This window comes from Phyllostomus discolor, chromosome 9 (genome assembly GCF_004126475.2).
Source record: "Phyllostomus discolor isolate MPI-MPIP mPhyDis1 chromosome 9, mPhyDis1.pri.v3, whole genome shotgun sequence".
NCBI classification, from domain to species: domain Eukaryota; kingdom Metazoa; phylum Chordata; class Mammalia; order Chiroptera; family Phyllostomidae; genus Phyllostomus; species Phyllostomus discolor.
The window spans coordinates 93,917,250-93,930,035 of NC_040911.2; the positions used below are offsets into that span (position 1 = coordinate 93,917,250).

General features: G+C 53.9%; 1 protein-coding gene across 5 annotated transcripts in view; it reads left to right on the plus strand.

The window, feature by feature from the left end:
* GDAP1L1 (ganglioside induced differentiation associated protein 1 like 1) overlaps nucleotides 1-12,786 on the plus strand; it is a 45,056-nt gene that overhangs the window by 26,174 nt on the left and 6,096 nt on the right. For 4 of the 5 annotated variants that reach the window (XR_004899404.1, XM_036009862.1, XM_036009861.1 and 1 more), the window contains 4 exons: nucleotides 3,638-3,830; nucleotides 4,559-4,732; nucleotides 9,359-9,456; nucleotides 10,250-10,364. Coding sequence is in view for 4 of the 5 variants with exons in the window: in XM_028524201.2 (XP_028380002.1) it covers nucleotides 3,638-3,830; nucleotides 4,559-4,732; nucleotides 9,359-9,456; nucleotides 10,250-10,364 (580 nt within the window). In the remaining variant the exon portion in view is untranslated. Of the gene's footprint in view, nucleotides 1-3,585; nucleotides 3,831-4,558; nucleotides 4,733-9,358; nucleotides 9,457-10,249; nucleotides 10,365-12,786 lie in introns of all 5 variants that reach the window. The other variant, XM_036009860.1, reaches the window with a different exon arrangement.

The window sequence follows — 12,786 nt, forward strand, 5'->3', positions numbered from 1 at the left end:
CTCTGTCGCCTACACTCATAATTAAAGAAAAAGGTAAACATCAGTTTGAGACTGCTGAAAATAAACATGTAATTTTCCCATCCTAGTTCAAGGACTTTCTGAATTTACTCATGGACCCCTGGGTCTAGGTGTCTCAATCATAAATCCTGGTGCATGATCCTTTCTGACCTCTTGCCCAACCCTCTCCCCAGCCCACCCGCCCTGCTCCAGCCAACCCGGTCTCCCCTCACATGTCCTCTTCACTGGCTGTCCCCCTGTCCGCAGCCTTCTCCTGTGCGGGCCACTCCCTCACTTCATTCAAACCTTCGCTGCAAGGTCACCTTCTCAGAGAGGCCAGCCCCGGTGGATCACCCTACTTAAAACTGTCACCTGCCTCCCTGATACCTTGGCATCCCCAGTGGTACCCTGATGTGATTTTTTCTTTCTTTCTGTTGCACTCACATCTTCTGACACGTTCTGTCGTACTAACTGCTCATCCTCTGTGTGGCCCCTCCAGAATGCCAGCTTCCTCGGGGCAGGGGTCCTGCGGGGTCCCCCACACTTAGAACGGGACCTGGTATACAGAGGAGGCACTTGATAAATTAGGTGGTGGAAATGGATGAATTTGTAAGCCATATATGTTACATTAAAAAAGAAAGGTATTTGATTCTGCTCTAAAATATGAAGTTTATTAATTTAAAAACTAAGGTATTTGAGATAAATAAACCAAGGCTCAGAGATTCTAAGCCTCTTTTGAGAGGTCACACAGCAACTAAGTATCTAGGAAGAGACACCAGCCCAACCCATCCCAGTTGCGTCGGAAACAAGGGCTTGGGCGAGGAGGGACAGTGCCTGACCGTGACAATGGAGCACCAGTGGGTGAATTTCAGGCACCCACAGGGAAGACAGTTTGCCCAGAGATGGTTGATGTCGGGTCCCACTAAGTGGTCACCACCTAAGTGCGGTCCAGCCCCCAGGAGGCAGAGATGGCAGATGGCCTTGGTGACTGTGTGCCCTTCCCCTGGGCCTGGCTTCCTCTTGCACCCCCCTCCCCCGCAGGATGGCGCATGGCTCTGGCCTTCAGCTCAGCAAAGGAGATAGTCTCCTTGGCTGCTTGCCAGCGTGACCCAAGGCAGCTCCAAGAGGACTCTGTGCCTCTAAAGATAGTGCCCTCCCCGGGCAGCCACCCCACCTGGCACCCTCTCTGGTGTGTCAGGACAGGGCAGATGCCAGGACAGAGGCCAAACGTCTGCCATTGCCAAGGGCAAAGGCTCAGTTTGGTTTCTCTTTCCCCCATTCAGAGGCCCCGCTTGGCCCAGAGGCTGGATGACTGGGCGGAGCCTGGTCTCCGCTGCAGGAGGATGCCAGGAGAGGCAGGAAGGGAACGGGGTGGTTTGGCTCCAGCCAAACTTCAGCCTCAACGGCTCTGGGGCTTCTCCAAGGCACAGTCACTCCCCGTGAGCTCAGATGTACACAGACACACGTGCTCTCGCTCATGCACACTCACTCATATCCACACTAATGCACACACACTCACACAGTACTTGAATATTCACACTGACGGGCACACTCATCCATATATACCCACTCATGTACACATGTGCACACACAGACATGCACACACATTTGCTCATTCACACAGTTGTCACTCACCCTCAGGCACACACATTCACACACTCACACACCCAGACTCAACAGATACCACCCCCTGGGTGCTCACTCTCTGCCACAGTTCCTCCCTCTCTCAGACAGACCCAGCCGTTCCCTCCCACGGCCCTGTCTCCTGCGTGGTCCGAATGTAGTGTCAGCTCCCTGCAGGGCTACAGCCCCTCGTTTTACTCATGAGAACGAGGAGGCTCGGGAAGGGACCGTGAGAGCTATAAGGTCACGCAACACTGCTGTGGCAGAGCCGGGGTGTGGACTGAGTGCCTGCCTCCCAGTGTCATTGGCAGGACCTGCTTCTGGCTAAAGGAGCAAATGAATGAGTGTTGGGAGTCCAGACGCCAAGTACCTCACCCTGCCCACAGTTCGCTAAACAGAAGTCGTGTCAGCTGAGAGCGTGGGGCGTGAAGCACTCTAGGACGTCACCAGGAGCCTGTGCAGAGAATGTGCGTGCTAAGAGTGAGGCTAGACACTGTGTATTCACCTCCTGTGCTGGGACTTACCCGTGTCACCCCACCTCGACCTTGAGCTAGCCTTGAAGAAGTAGATTACATTCCTCATTTCATAGAAACTGGGGATCAGAGAGGTCAAGTGACTTGCCCAAGGTCACACAGCAAATAAACCACAGAACCAGGCTTTCAGTCCATGTCTGTCTGCCTCCAAAACCTATTCCAATGCAAGTAGCTAAGACACATTACCTCTGTGGTATGCCAGGCACTGTTGCCCAGGAACTGATTCTCACAGCAGGCCTCGGAGGGAAATGCTAGTGGGACTCCCATTGTACAGGTGAAGAAACTGAGGCACACAGATGGAAAGCTATCTGTAAAGCCAAGTTATCCGACAAGTAAGGGCCAGAGGTGGGCTTTGAACTGACACAGCCTGGCACCCAGTCCAACATGCTGAACATGACCCCACGCTGCCTGTCTTGGGTTTTTAACTCCTAGCATCTGGGAGGGAAGTGGGCGATGCCCTGTCCCCAGAACTTCCATTTGGTGTGTGGGGACACTGACGCTCAGGAGGGGTAGAGTCACTCGCCACCTTTTTGTTGGGGGACCTCGGATAAGTTCAGCCTTCTTTCTGAGTCTCAGGCCCCAGGAAGGGGACAGTTGGACTATGCGATCGCTGTTTTCCAGCTGAGAAATTTTGGGCTGGGTCAGGACATACCCCTGCCACAAGGTTCTCCACTAGCTTCTGCCAGCTCGAATGTTTGTCTGGGACCCCCTAGAGCCATAGGGAAATAGTAAGAGTGGGGGGAAGACCCAGGACTCCCTTGGAAGGAGCCCCCCCAGGGCAGAGAGCACTGGTCTAGGAGTCAGGAACCGTTGCTTGTAGGTTTAGGTCTGCTGCTAAATTGCTCTGTGACTTTGGATAAGTTATTTACCCTCTCTGGGCTTAGTTTTCTCATCAAGAAAAATAAGGAGGTAATTCCTGCTCTGCCCTCTTCTGGGAGGCTACTGTAAGCAACTAGTAACCAGACGGGAAGGCATTTGGGGACTGGTGTTGGCAAATTATTTTGCACCTCATTTTGTTTCTCAAATAATTTGAAAACTTTAGCTGATCATAATAAGAATTTCTGCAAATTTCCTGGCTCACTGCACTCCTGCAGGCCAGGCTAAGGGTCCAATCGTGATCATGATAACCGTGATTGAGTGCCATCTACATACCAGACACTAGATGGGTACTACTAATACTTCCATTGTGCAAATAAGGAAACAAACTTAGAAAGTTTAAGGAATCTGGCCAAACTCACACCGCAAAACCAGGAATTGTGTCCCAGGTCTCTCCAGCCATGAAACTCAGCCCTGTAACCACCTGGCCCTAGACCCCTGGGAGATAGGACCCCCCTCCCATCTAGGGGCCCAAGCATGGACTGGAAGAAACAGTGTCCCCTCCTGTGTGTGACCTCTGACCTCCCTCCCCACATGCCTCATCCCACCTGGGCAGTGTGTCCCCGTGTGTCCACCCGCCTTCCCCGCTCTGACCCTGGCACCTGCAGGTGCGGCTGGTGATCGCAGAGAAGGGCCTGGCGTGTGAGGAGCGGGACGTGAGCCTGCCACAGAGTGAGCACAAGGAACCCTGGTTCATGCGGCTCAACCTGGGCGAGGAGGTGCCCGTTATCATCCATCGTGACAACATCATCAGCGACTACGACCAGATCATCGACTATGTGGAGCGCACCTTCACAGGAGGTATGGTTGCCGCGCCCACCAGGGGCCCCACAGGCTCATATGGGAAGGCCCAGTCTCCAGCACAGATCCCCAGGGAAAGGACATGGTCCAGAACCCCTCTACCCCCACCTTGAAACTCCAGGGCTATGGCCTCCTTCCCTAAGAAATCTAGGGTCACAGGCATGTCCACAAGCCCTGGGGAGCCCCTCGGGCATGAGCAGGACCTAAACCACCCTCCAAGCCCCCACAGGCAGGGTAGAGGTTTCCCAGGATGCCAGGGCACCAGCAGCGCAGCCCCCTGAGACCCTGCAAACATAGTCAGGGCCACAGACTGCCGGGAAGCCGACAGGCATGGGCCCAGGTATCCTAGAGCCTTGCGGATCAGAACAGGGCCGACACCCAGAGCCCTGTAGGTCTCTATGTCCCCTCCTTCCTCCCTCCCTCTGGCCTTGCTCTAGTTCAGGAGCTCACAGCTCACGGCAGAGCCTGCAAACACAGCCGAGAGGGGATCACAGCCCATGCACGCACTGTTTAAAATGAATGTGAATTAATTGCCAACATTTAAAAAGCAAGGAGAGCCCTGGCAGGTGTGGCTCAGTTGGCTGGGTGTTGGTCACAAAGTGAAAGGTCACCAGTTTGATTCCCGGTCAGGGAAGTTGGGGTGCCAGGGGTTGGCTTCTTTGAATCAGGGCATGGACAGCCGAGTCAGGGCCCACGCCCCTGGTCCAGCTGCTGGCTGTGCCTTGCAGAGAACGTGGTGGCCCTGATGCCCGAGGCTGGCAGCCCACAGCACGCGCGGGTGCTGCAGTACCGCGAGCTGCTGGACGCCCTGCCCATGGATGCCTACACGCACGGCTGCATCCTGCACCCTGAGCTCACCACCGACTCCATGATCCCCAAGTACGCCACGGCTGAGATCCGCAGTGAGTGCCCGGGGCCCCTCGCTGACCCTGTTCTGTGCCCCTGCTCCCTCTGAATGGGAGTCCTCCCCCTTCTTCCTCTTGCTCTCTAACCAGCAGGTCTCTTACTTTCCTTCTTCCTGTTCTCCCGCCTTCTCTCCTCCTTCCCATCTCTGCCTCCCTCTCCATCACCTTCTGTCTCTGTGAATCTCTATGGCTCTCACTCTGGGTGCTTCTCTCTCTCTCCCTCTCTCTCTCTCTCTCTCCCTCTCTCCCTCCCTCCCTCCTTCCTTCCTTCCCTCCCTCCCTCCCTCTCTCCCTCCCTCCTTCCTTCCCTCCCTCCCTCCCTCTCTCCCTCCCTCTCTCTCTCTCTCTCTCTTTTCCTCCCTCCGTTCCTTCCTCCCTCCCTCCTTGCTTACTTGCTTTCTTCCGCTCTCTCTGGCTTTCCATCTCATTCACCCTGTTTCACACTAAATATGTGTTTCCCTCTCTGTCTCCCTGTCCCCTCTCCTGCCCCCTACTTTTGTCCCACCATCCCATACAGAGCCTATAAGGCTACCTGTCTCTCCAGAGGCTTGTCATGTTCACAGGGAGCTAGGGCACCTCCCCACAGGGGTCCCAGTCCCAGACTCCTGGGTCAAGGCCCAGGGAGGTCAGGACTGTGGTTGGTGACCCAGGACACTGAGTGACATCAGGCTGGTGTCACCAGAGAAGGCTGCACAGATATGGTGAGGCCCCTGGGAGGGGGGTGGTCTCTGATTTCTGATTCAAGCACCACCCATGTGTTGTTAGCCTGGATGTGCTCACGGCCTAGACCTTCCTTTTGTTACCAGCATCCAATGCATGGAGGCTGGATTAAGTCAGGGTATCCATCAACCAGTGTTTACAGACTTGTCCGGGCTCTGTGCAGACCCTGCGGGGCCCTACAGACAGAGTCTGATGATTCTAAGTAGATGACAGGTGCCCAGTAGGTGGTTACTTAGCCCCTCTCAAAGGAAAAAGGCTGATGCTCATTCCAAAGGTGGGGAGGGGATGGGTTGTGAGACTCAGTCCCATCCCATTCAGGCAACAATATTTATGGGGTTTCCTATGGCCCAGGCCCTGGGCAGGGGGCTGGGGACTGATGAGGGGAGACACAGCTTCTGTTATCCTAGGGTCACGGTTCCGTGGAAGCAGAAAGACAAGTGACCAGGTAACTACAGTGCAGGGCTAGGTAAATTTGAACAAACTGTCAAGGTCGATCTGGCTCTATATCAAACACAGAGAGGACCAGACCGTGGAGGTTATCCTGCAGGTACACTTGGGTGTGAGCACCAAGAAGTGTGTACGAGGATACAAATCGTATGACAAGTGGTACTAGCAAGAGGCTGGAAATAACCCAGCTGTCCTTGAGTTGGGAACTGGGGGGATCAATTCTAGCCCTCTCATACCGTAGAATGCTGTGCAGCTGTTAAAAAAATAATAGGCGCATGGAATGTCCTCTAAGATATATTAGTGAGTAGAAGAAAGCGAAGGCAAAATGCATCAGTGTGCTATCATTAATATATTTAACAGGAGGTTAAAAGGATACACAGGGGTTCCAAAAGCAAGGAGCATTTGGGAAGGAGGCACGAGAAGCTGCCAACAGTGCTTGATTCGGGGGAGCGGGAATTAGGGACTACAGGCTGAGAGGAGAGAGATCTGGTTTTCCCTGTGCGTGATTTAGTGTTTGGAACTTTCAACAAGTATGTACGTATAATCTGTTCAAAACCAAACTGTTAAAAAAAATGTAACACAGTGTCAATCAGTGTTACGATAAGGAGGCCGTGGAACCACAGAACACGCCCGTCCCAACCTCTGGGGTCGTGGAAGGGTTCGGAAATGCGGCAGTGTCCGAGGGTGGCCACCGCCCAGGGATGGGCCGGAAGGGGGAGGGGAGGGAGAACCCCTTAGATTCAAGAGCGAGAGGCATGGTGTGTTCCGGGGACCGGAGGAAGTTCAGTGTGGCTGAAGTGTAGCCCGAGGGGGGTGCAAGTGGGCCAGTGTGAGTCTGGGGATAGGTCTGGCAGAATTAGAATTTTATCCAAGGAGCAGTGGCGAAAGAGTGACGGGAAGTGACATGGTCAGGTCTGCATTTTACCCAGCTGAGGGTGGGTGGAGGAGTCTCGAGGTCCTGACTGTCATCCAGGTGAGCAGTGACGGTGGCCTGGACTAGGAGGAGGCAGTCCCTAAGTGTTTCTGCCGGCTGGAGGTGTTCTGCCTTTCTACCCTGAGCCATTTGGAGGTACCTGGGAAGCCACAGGGGTCCCAGAGCAGGCCCAGCCTGCTTCCTCCTTTGAAGAAGTTCAAAGGATCCCAGGGCTCCAGCCCCGCTGGAGAGGGGTGCAGAGACCCTACGGGATACAGAAGTCCAAGGCCTTCCCTTGGCCTGGTCTGCCCCCCTAGAGTCTACTGAGAGCCATATGGGCAGCTCCTGTGACTGGCAAGAGAGAAGATGCTGCACTTGACCTTCACATTCATAAAACATCCATGAGGCTTAATATAGCCCCAAAGCTGAAAGATCTGAGAATGTGCCTACTGGGTTTTTATCAGGCCAGGAGGCAGGGTGGTAAATGGCGAAATCTCAGAAGGCAGAAACTGAACAACTTTGGTTACTTCTTTACTCATCCATTCCACCCATTCATTCAACACTCACAGAGTTCTTTTTCTGTGCCAGGCTTCCACTGGGTTTTAAGAGAATGGAGATAAACCTGACATAGCCACTGCTCTCCAGAAGCTCAGCTCCTGGTGGGAGACCCATACACCCAGAGATAAGGACATTAGCATCAAAATCTCCACGTACAGCAATACAGGTGGCGCACTGCGCCGTCCAGGGGGCACCTCTCACATAGACGACCACGTGAATGGCACTGTGCAGTGGCAGCTCTGCCTGGCGTGCATGTGTTCTCTGGCAGAAACCTGTGCAGTGTGCACCGGAGGGCTAGGTCACTGAGCGATCATATCCCCAAGAAGATCAGGAAGGACTTTGTGGAGGAAGTGGTCTTGAGCTGGATCTGGAAGGGGATTTTCAGGAAGATGGAGGAATCCCGTTCGGGGAGAGAGAAGGATGTGAGCGAAGGCCTGGAGGTTCGGAATGGCCGGGCACATTCTGGGAACGTCAAGCATTTGGAGTGGCTAAAATGCTATCACCTGGACACAGGGACAGTTGGGGGAACTCGGTGAAAGGTGGAGTCAGTGAGGGCAGAGGAGATGGGTCCTGCTGGGTCTTTCAAGGCCGGTTGAGGAGCTCGGATGTTATCTGAGGGCAGAGAGGAGCCTGTGGTGGGTTTAAGGGGGAAGTGTCAAGGTCAGGTGTGTTTTGAGGAAGGTCTCTCGGGCAGAAGTGGGGGAAGGGCTGGGATGGAGAAAACACAGACAGGGGTGAGTCAAAATCCTGCAAGCAGAAGATGAACAGGGATAGTGAGAGGGCTGAGAGGGAGAAGGTAAATATGAAAAATGCTAAGGAGGAAGAACAGCAGGACCTGGGACCGACTTGGTGTGGGGAGGAGGGACAAGGAGGACAACCCTGAGGCATCTGGCTAGGCTTAAGGGCCAGGGCAGGCTGGGGGGTGCTGTGGTTCGAGGAGAGTGCAGGGAAGGGGCAGGAAAGATGATGGGGCTGCCTGGGCCAGGATATTTTCCAGAAGCCTAAAGATGTCCAAATGGAGCTGGGGTGCAGGGGAGTGGGCAGAGCAGGATTGGGGCCCCCACACACTTGACCTACCCTGTCCCCGACTTGCCAAGAACTCCAGGTAGTCCTGCCCCAGTGAGGGAACAGAACCCAAGATCTTCTCCCACTTCATATCTCCACCTCCTCTCGTAAAACCCATAGTTTACCGTTAGACTTTCCAAGTCAAAGACTTTTGAGGTTAGATTACAGGGCGCGCCCTCTCTCCCACTAAGGATAACTCTTAAGGTGCTGGCTTGAATTCCAATCGTCGACCCGCTTTCTGTCCCTCTCGCCTTTTTGTCAGCAAGGCCAGTTTTCCAGAAAGAAAAAAGAGATAGGTCATCAAGTCCCTAAATCTTTAGGGAAGTCACCTCACCAAAAGTAGAAGTTTCAAGACACCAAATGTCTCTTACAGTTTTTCTTGCCATAAACGAGTTGTCCCTCGTGGGCATAATGAGTGAGCACTAGACCAAGAATCAGGCAGACCCAGCTTCAGAACCGGCTTGTCTCTCCCTAGTGTGGACCCCTGTTTAGGCCCCTGAGCCTGCTTCCTCAACACACAGAGGGTTTGGGGGAGGCACGCCCTGAAGCATGAGTTTTCCACGTTTAGCATTACATGCATTTCTGACGAACTCCTACTCATCCCCAAGAGTAGAGTAGCTCCCTCAGAGAGGTTTCTTGATGGCTCTCTGGGTCCCGCAGTGTGCTGTCCACTCTTCACCCCAGATGGACCATCCCGAGTCACTAGTGGTCTCTTTAGGTGTCCACCTCTCTGGTCATCCTAAGTCCATGGCAGAATGGCGTCTCAGCCATCCCTGTGTTGTAGCCTGTTGTGCTCTCAAGTGTTGACTGCACAAGTGTTGGTCCTTGTTATTGTGTGGGACCTACTCCAAGTTTGTGAGAGAAAGGGTGGGGTGGCACTGGGTATCAGAAGGACGGGACCTTTCCTCTTCTCCCCCCAGGACATTTAGCCAGTGCCACCACGGACCTCATGAAACTGGACCATGAAGAGGAGCCCCAGCTCTCTGAGCCCTACCTTTCTAAACAGAAGAAACTCATGGTGAGTGCCCCCAGGCCTGCGCATTGTTCTTTCCCATCGTCTTTCCTATGGAAGAGGACGACTGGGAGCAGCTAGTTCTAGGTAGAGAATCAGCTGATGACGTGAAGTGGGAAATTCTCTGGCTTGCTTTTCCAGTCCCGTGTCCCCTGTCACTTACTGGCTGTTGGACCTTGGGCAAGCCCCTGCCCCCTTGGAGCCTCAGTTTCCTCATGTCTGGGGTTGTGTCCCTAAAAGCAGAGCGTGTGTTGGACAGAGGTTCTTGGGTATTGAGGGAGTGTTCTGAGGAGAGCCCAGTAAGAATGGGGGGTGGTGGTATAGAAAAGAAGAAAGGACCAAATTCACCTGATCCGATAGGGAGCACAAAGTCAACCCACCTTGAGGCCAGGGGTCAGCCTTTGATATCCTTATATCCACCAGCCATTGGCTACAGAGTCTGGTGGGGTGTGTTGAAGGGTTGAAGGGTGTGGACAACCTCCCAAGTATTTCTGAGCAATTCCTCATTAGCCGAGAGCAATTCTCTGGAGAAGGGGCAGCTCTGAGCCACTATCAACCAGCCCTCCCAGCAGCTGGAGAGTGAGGGTCCAGCCCCATGAAAGGGATCTGGGCAGGACAGCCAAGCTCACGGAATGCCTTGAGCACTGGCTGAGCGTCCTTTGTCACAGTGGGGCGTCCTATACTCTTGAGGGGATGTTTGGAGGCTGGGCTTGCAGAAGGGTGTTGGGCCAAGCTCCAGTCATCCCAGCTCTACGGAGGCCAACTCAGCCTCTCTGGCCTCTGCCTGTGCTGCCCCCAGGCCAAGATCCTGGAGCATGACGATGTGAGCTACCTGAAGAAGATCCTCGGGGAGCTGGCCATGGTTTTGGACCAGATCGAGGCTGAGCTGGAGAAGAGGAAGCTCGAGAATGAGGGTGGGTACCAAGCCTGGGGTCGGCAGGTGCTGGTGCCATCCACCCCTCCCCACCCTGACCCTGACCAGCTGCAATCTCTTTTATCCCCCCAAAGATCTCAGAGGACCCCTCCCAGGTGGTTAGGATCATGGGCCATGGAGTCAGGCAGACCTAGGTTTAAGTCCTAGCTTGGCCGCTTGCTGGTTGAGTGACAATGGGTCACACACTCCACCTCCCTGGATCTTAGGTTCCAGCTACAATGTGGGGTAATAGTAAGACCTTCCTCAGAGAAATGTTGAGAAATTGCATGAAATAATACACGAAGAGTGCTTAGATCAGCACCTGGCACACAGTAGGTGTTTACTAAAGGCTGGTGAAGATGATGAGGCGGTGGTGGTGATGGTAACCTTTCCCCTAGTCGAGGATGTGTTATGGTTTCTTCGTGCCGCAACCAGACGTCCGGGCTCACCCAGACGCTCCGACCCTGACTCTTTCTGTTCTCAAGAGGCTCTCTTCTCTGGACCCCGGCAGTCCAGCGTCATTCCCTCCTCTGCATCTTTGCCCCCGCAGTCCGTCCAACCTGGAGCACTCTCTCCACACTGCCCAGCTCCTTCTTCCTTCTATAAAACTTCTTTCCAACAGCTCTTTTTCAAATGTCATTCTACACCTTCCCATTGCTCTGTCTTCTGTCTGTTCAGCTTCACGACTTATGGAGCCTATGTAATGTGCGCCACTACACTGAGCCACACACACACACACATACACACACACACACACACACGACTGTGTATATTGAGGAGTCGTGGAGCACCGTGTTCTAAAAGATGAGTTTACAGTCAGGCAGATCCGAGTTAGAGTTCCAGCTTTGCTGCCTGTGCTGTGTGGCTTGGACAAGTTACTTACCCTATTGGAGCCTCAGTCTCCTCGCCTGTGACATGGGGTGAATGCAACTTAAAACCTTAGCCCCGGTGCTGCACTCTTGTGAAAGTTAAAAGCACTCAGTACAGTGCCTGGAACATACTAGTTTAATAAAACATGAGAGCTGAAGACATGTACCTTCTCCAGATGAGAAAACTGAGGCTCAGAGAGATCAGGTGACTCGCTCAAGGTCACACTGCCCGTAAGTAGCGTAGTCAGGGCAAGAGCAGTTCCCTCCCGATGGGCCCAGCGCTCTTGCAGCGTCTCACCGCTGAGGCCCCGTGCACAAGGCACGCTCAGGTACCCAGAGTCCGCAACAGGGGCCCTGTCGTGTGCACCAAAGCCAGCGACCTTAAGTACTCTCTAGAGAAAAAAAAAAAGATGGTGTAGCTAAGAGAGGAAGAATCACACGTACCTCAAGGAGAAGCATTTTCACCTGTGTCAGAGAGGGTGCTCAGGGGCTGAATGGCCCCTGGGGTCAGACAGAGCCCCGGCACCGCTGTCCTCTTGCTGGGGGACCTTACTTCTCCAGTGCATTTTATGTATTTATCTATCGGTCCGTCAGGGTGGCCATAACAAAGCACCACAGACTGGCTGACTTGGACACCAGAGACTTCTTTTCCCACAGTTCTGGAGGCGAGGAGTCCGAGACCAAGGTGTTGGTTCCTGCTGAGGTTTAGTGGGTTTTGTTTTTCAGTTTTCTCCTTCGAGGCCTCTCCCTCGGGCGGACAGCTGGCCGTGCACTTGCCGTGCCTTCTTGCGGTCTGTCCTCTGTGGGCGTGGCCCTGGTGTCCGCAGCAGAATTCCGCCCCTGATGAGGACACCAGCCAGGCTGGGTCAGGGCCCACCCTGAGGGCCTCGTTTTAACTTACTTCTTTAAAGGCTCGTTCTCCAAACACGGTCGCTGTCTGAGACACTGGGGCTAAGGCTCTCACATAGGGATTTTGGAGGGACCCAGTGTGGCTCATCACGATTTATGTGTTTCACAGCATTTACTGTGTGCCAGGCACCGTTTTTACTGCTTCATGTATTTTAACTCATTTAATCCCATAGTAACTCTAGGAGGTAGGTCCTATGAGTAACTCCATTTAACAGACGAAAAAAATTAAGGCACAGAGAGGCTCAGTAACCTTCCCAAAGCCACACAGATGGAAGAGGCGGAGCCTGGATTCAAACACTGGCTCCTGCAGCCGCTCTTAAGCACCAGCCCCAGTGCCTCCTCTATCCTGCAAAAGGGAAGTGAGCACCTCCCTCTCAGGCTGTCGTGAGGGCCAGTGAGAAAATGCGTGTCAGGGGCTCAGCACGCTCACTGCCTGGCGTGTTGCTGCTGGAAGTGCCTGCAAACACCAGCTGCTGTGTGATCCAGGGGGACACAGGGTCTGACCTGGACGGAGGCCAGGGTGGACAGCCCTGGAGAACAGCCGTGGACACACATTGCTCAGAGGATCCTAGCCCGAGGACCTCCTGTCCGCACTCCCTGTTTGGGTTCCGAGGTCTTCCGAGAGGAGGCAGCATCGCACTGCCC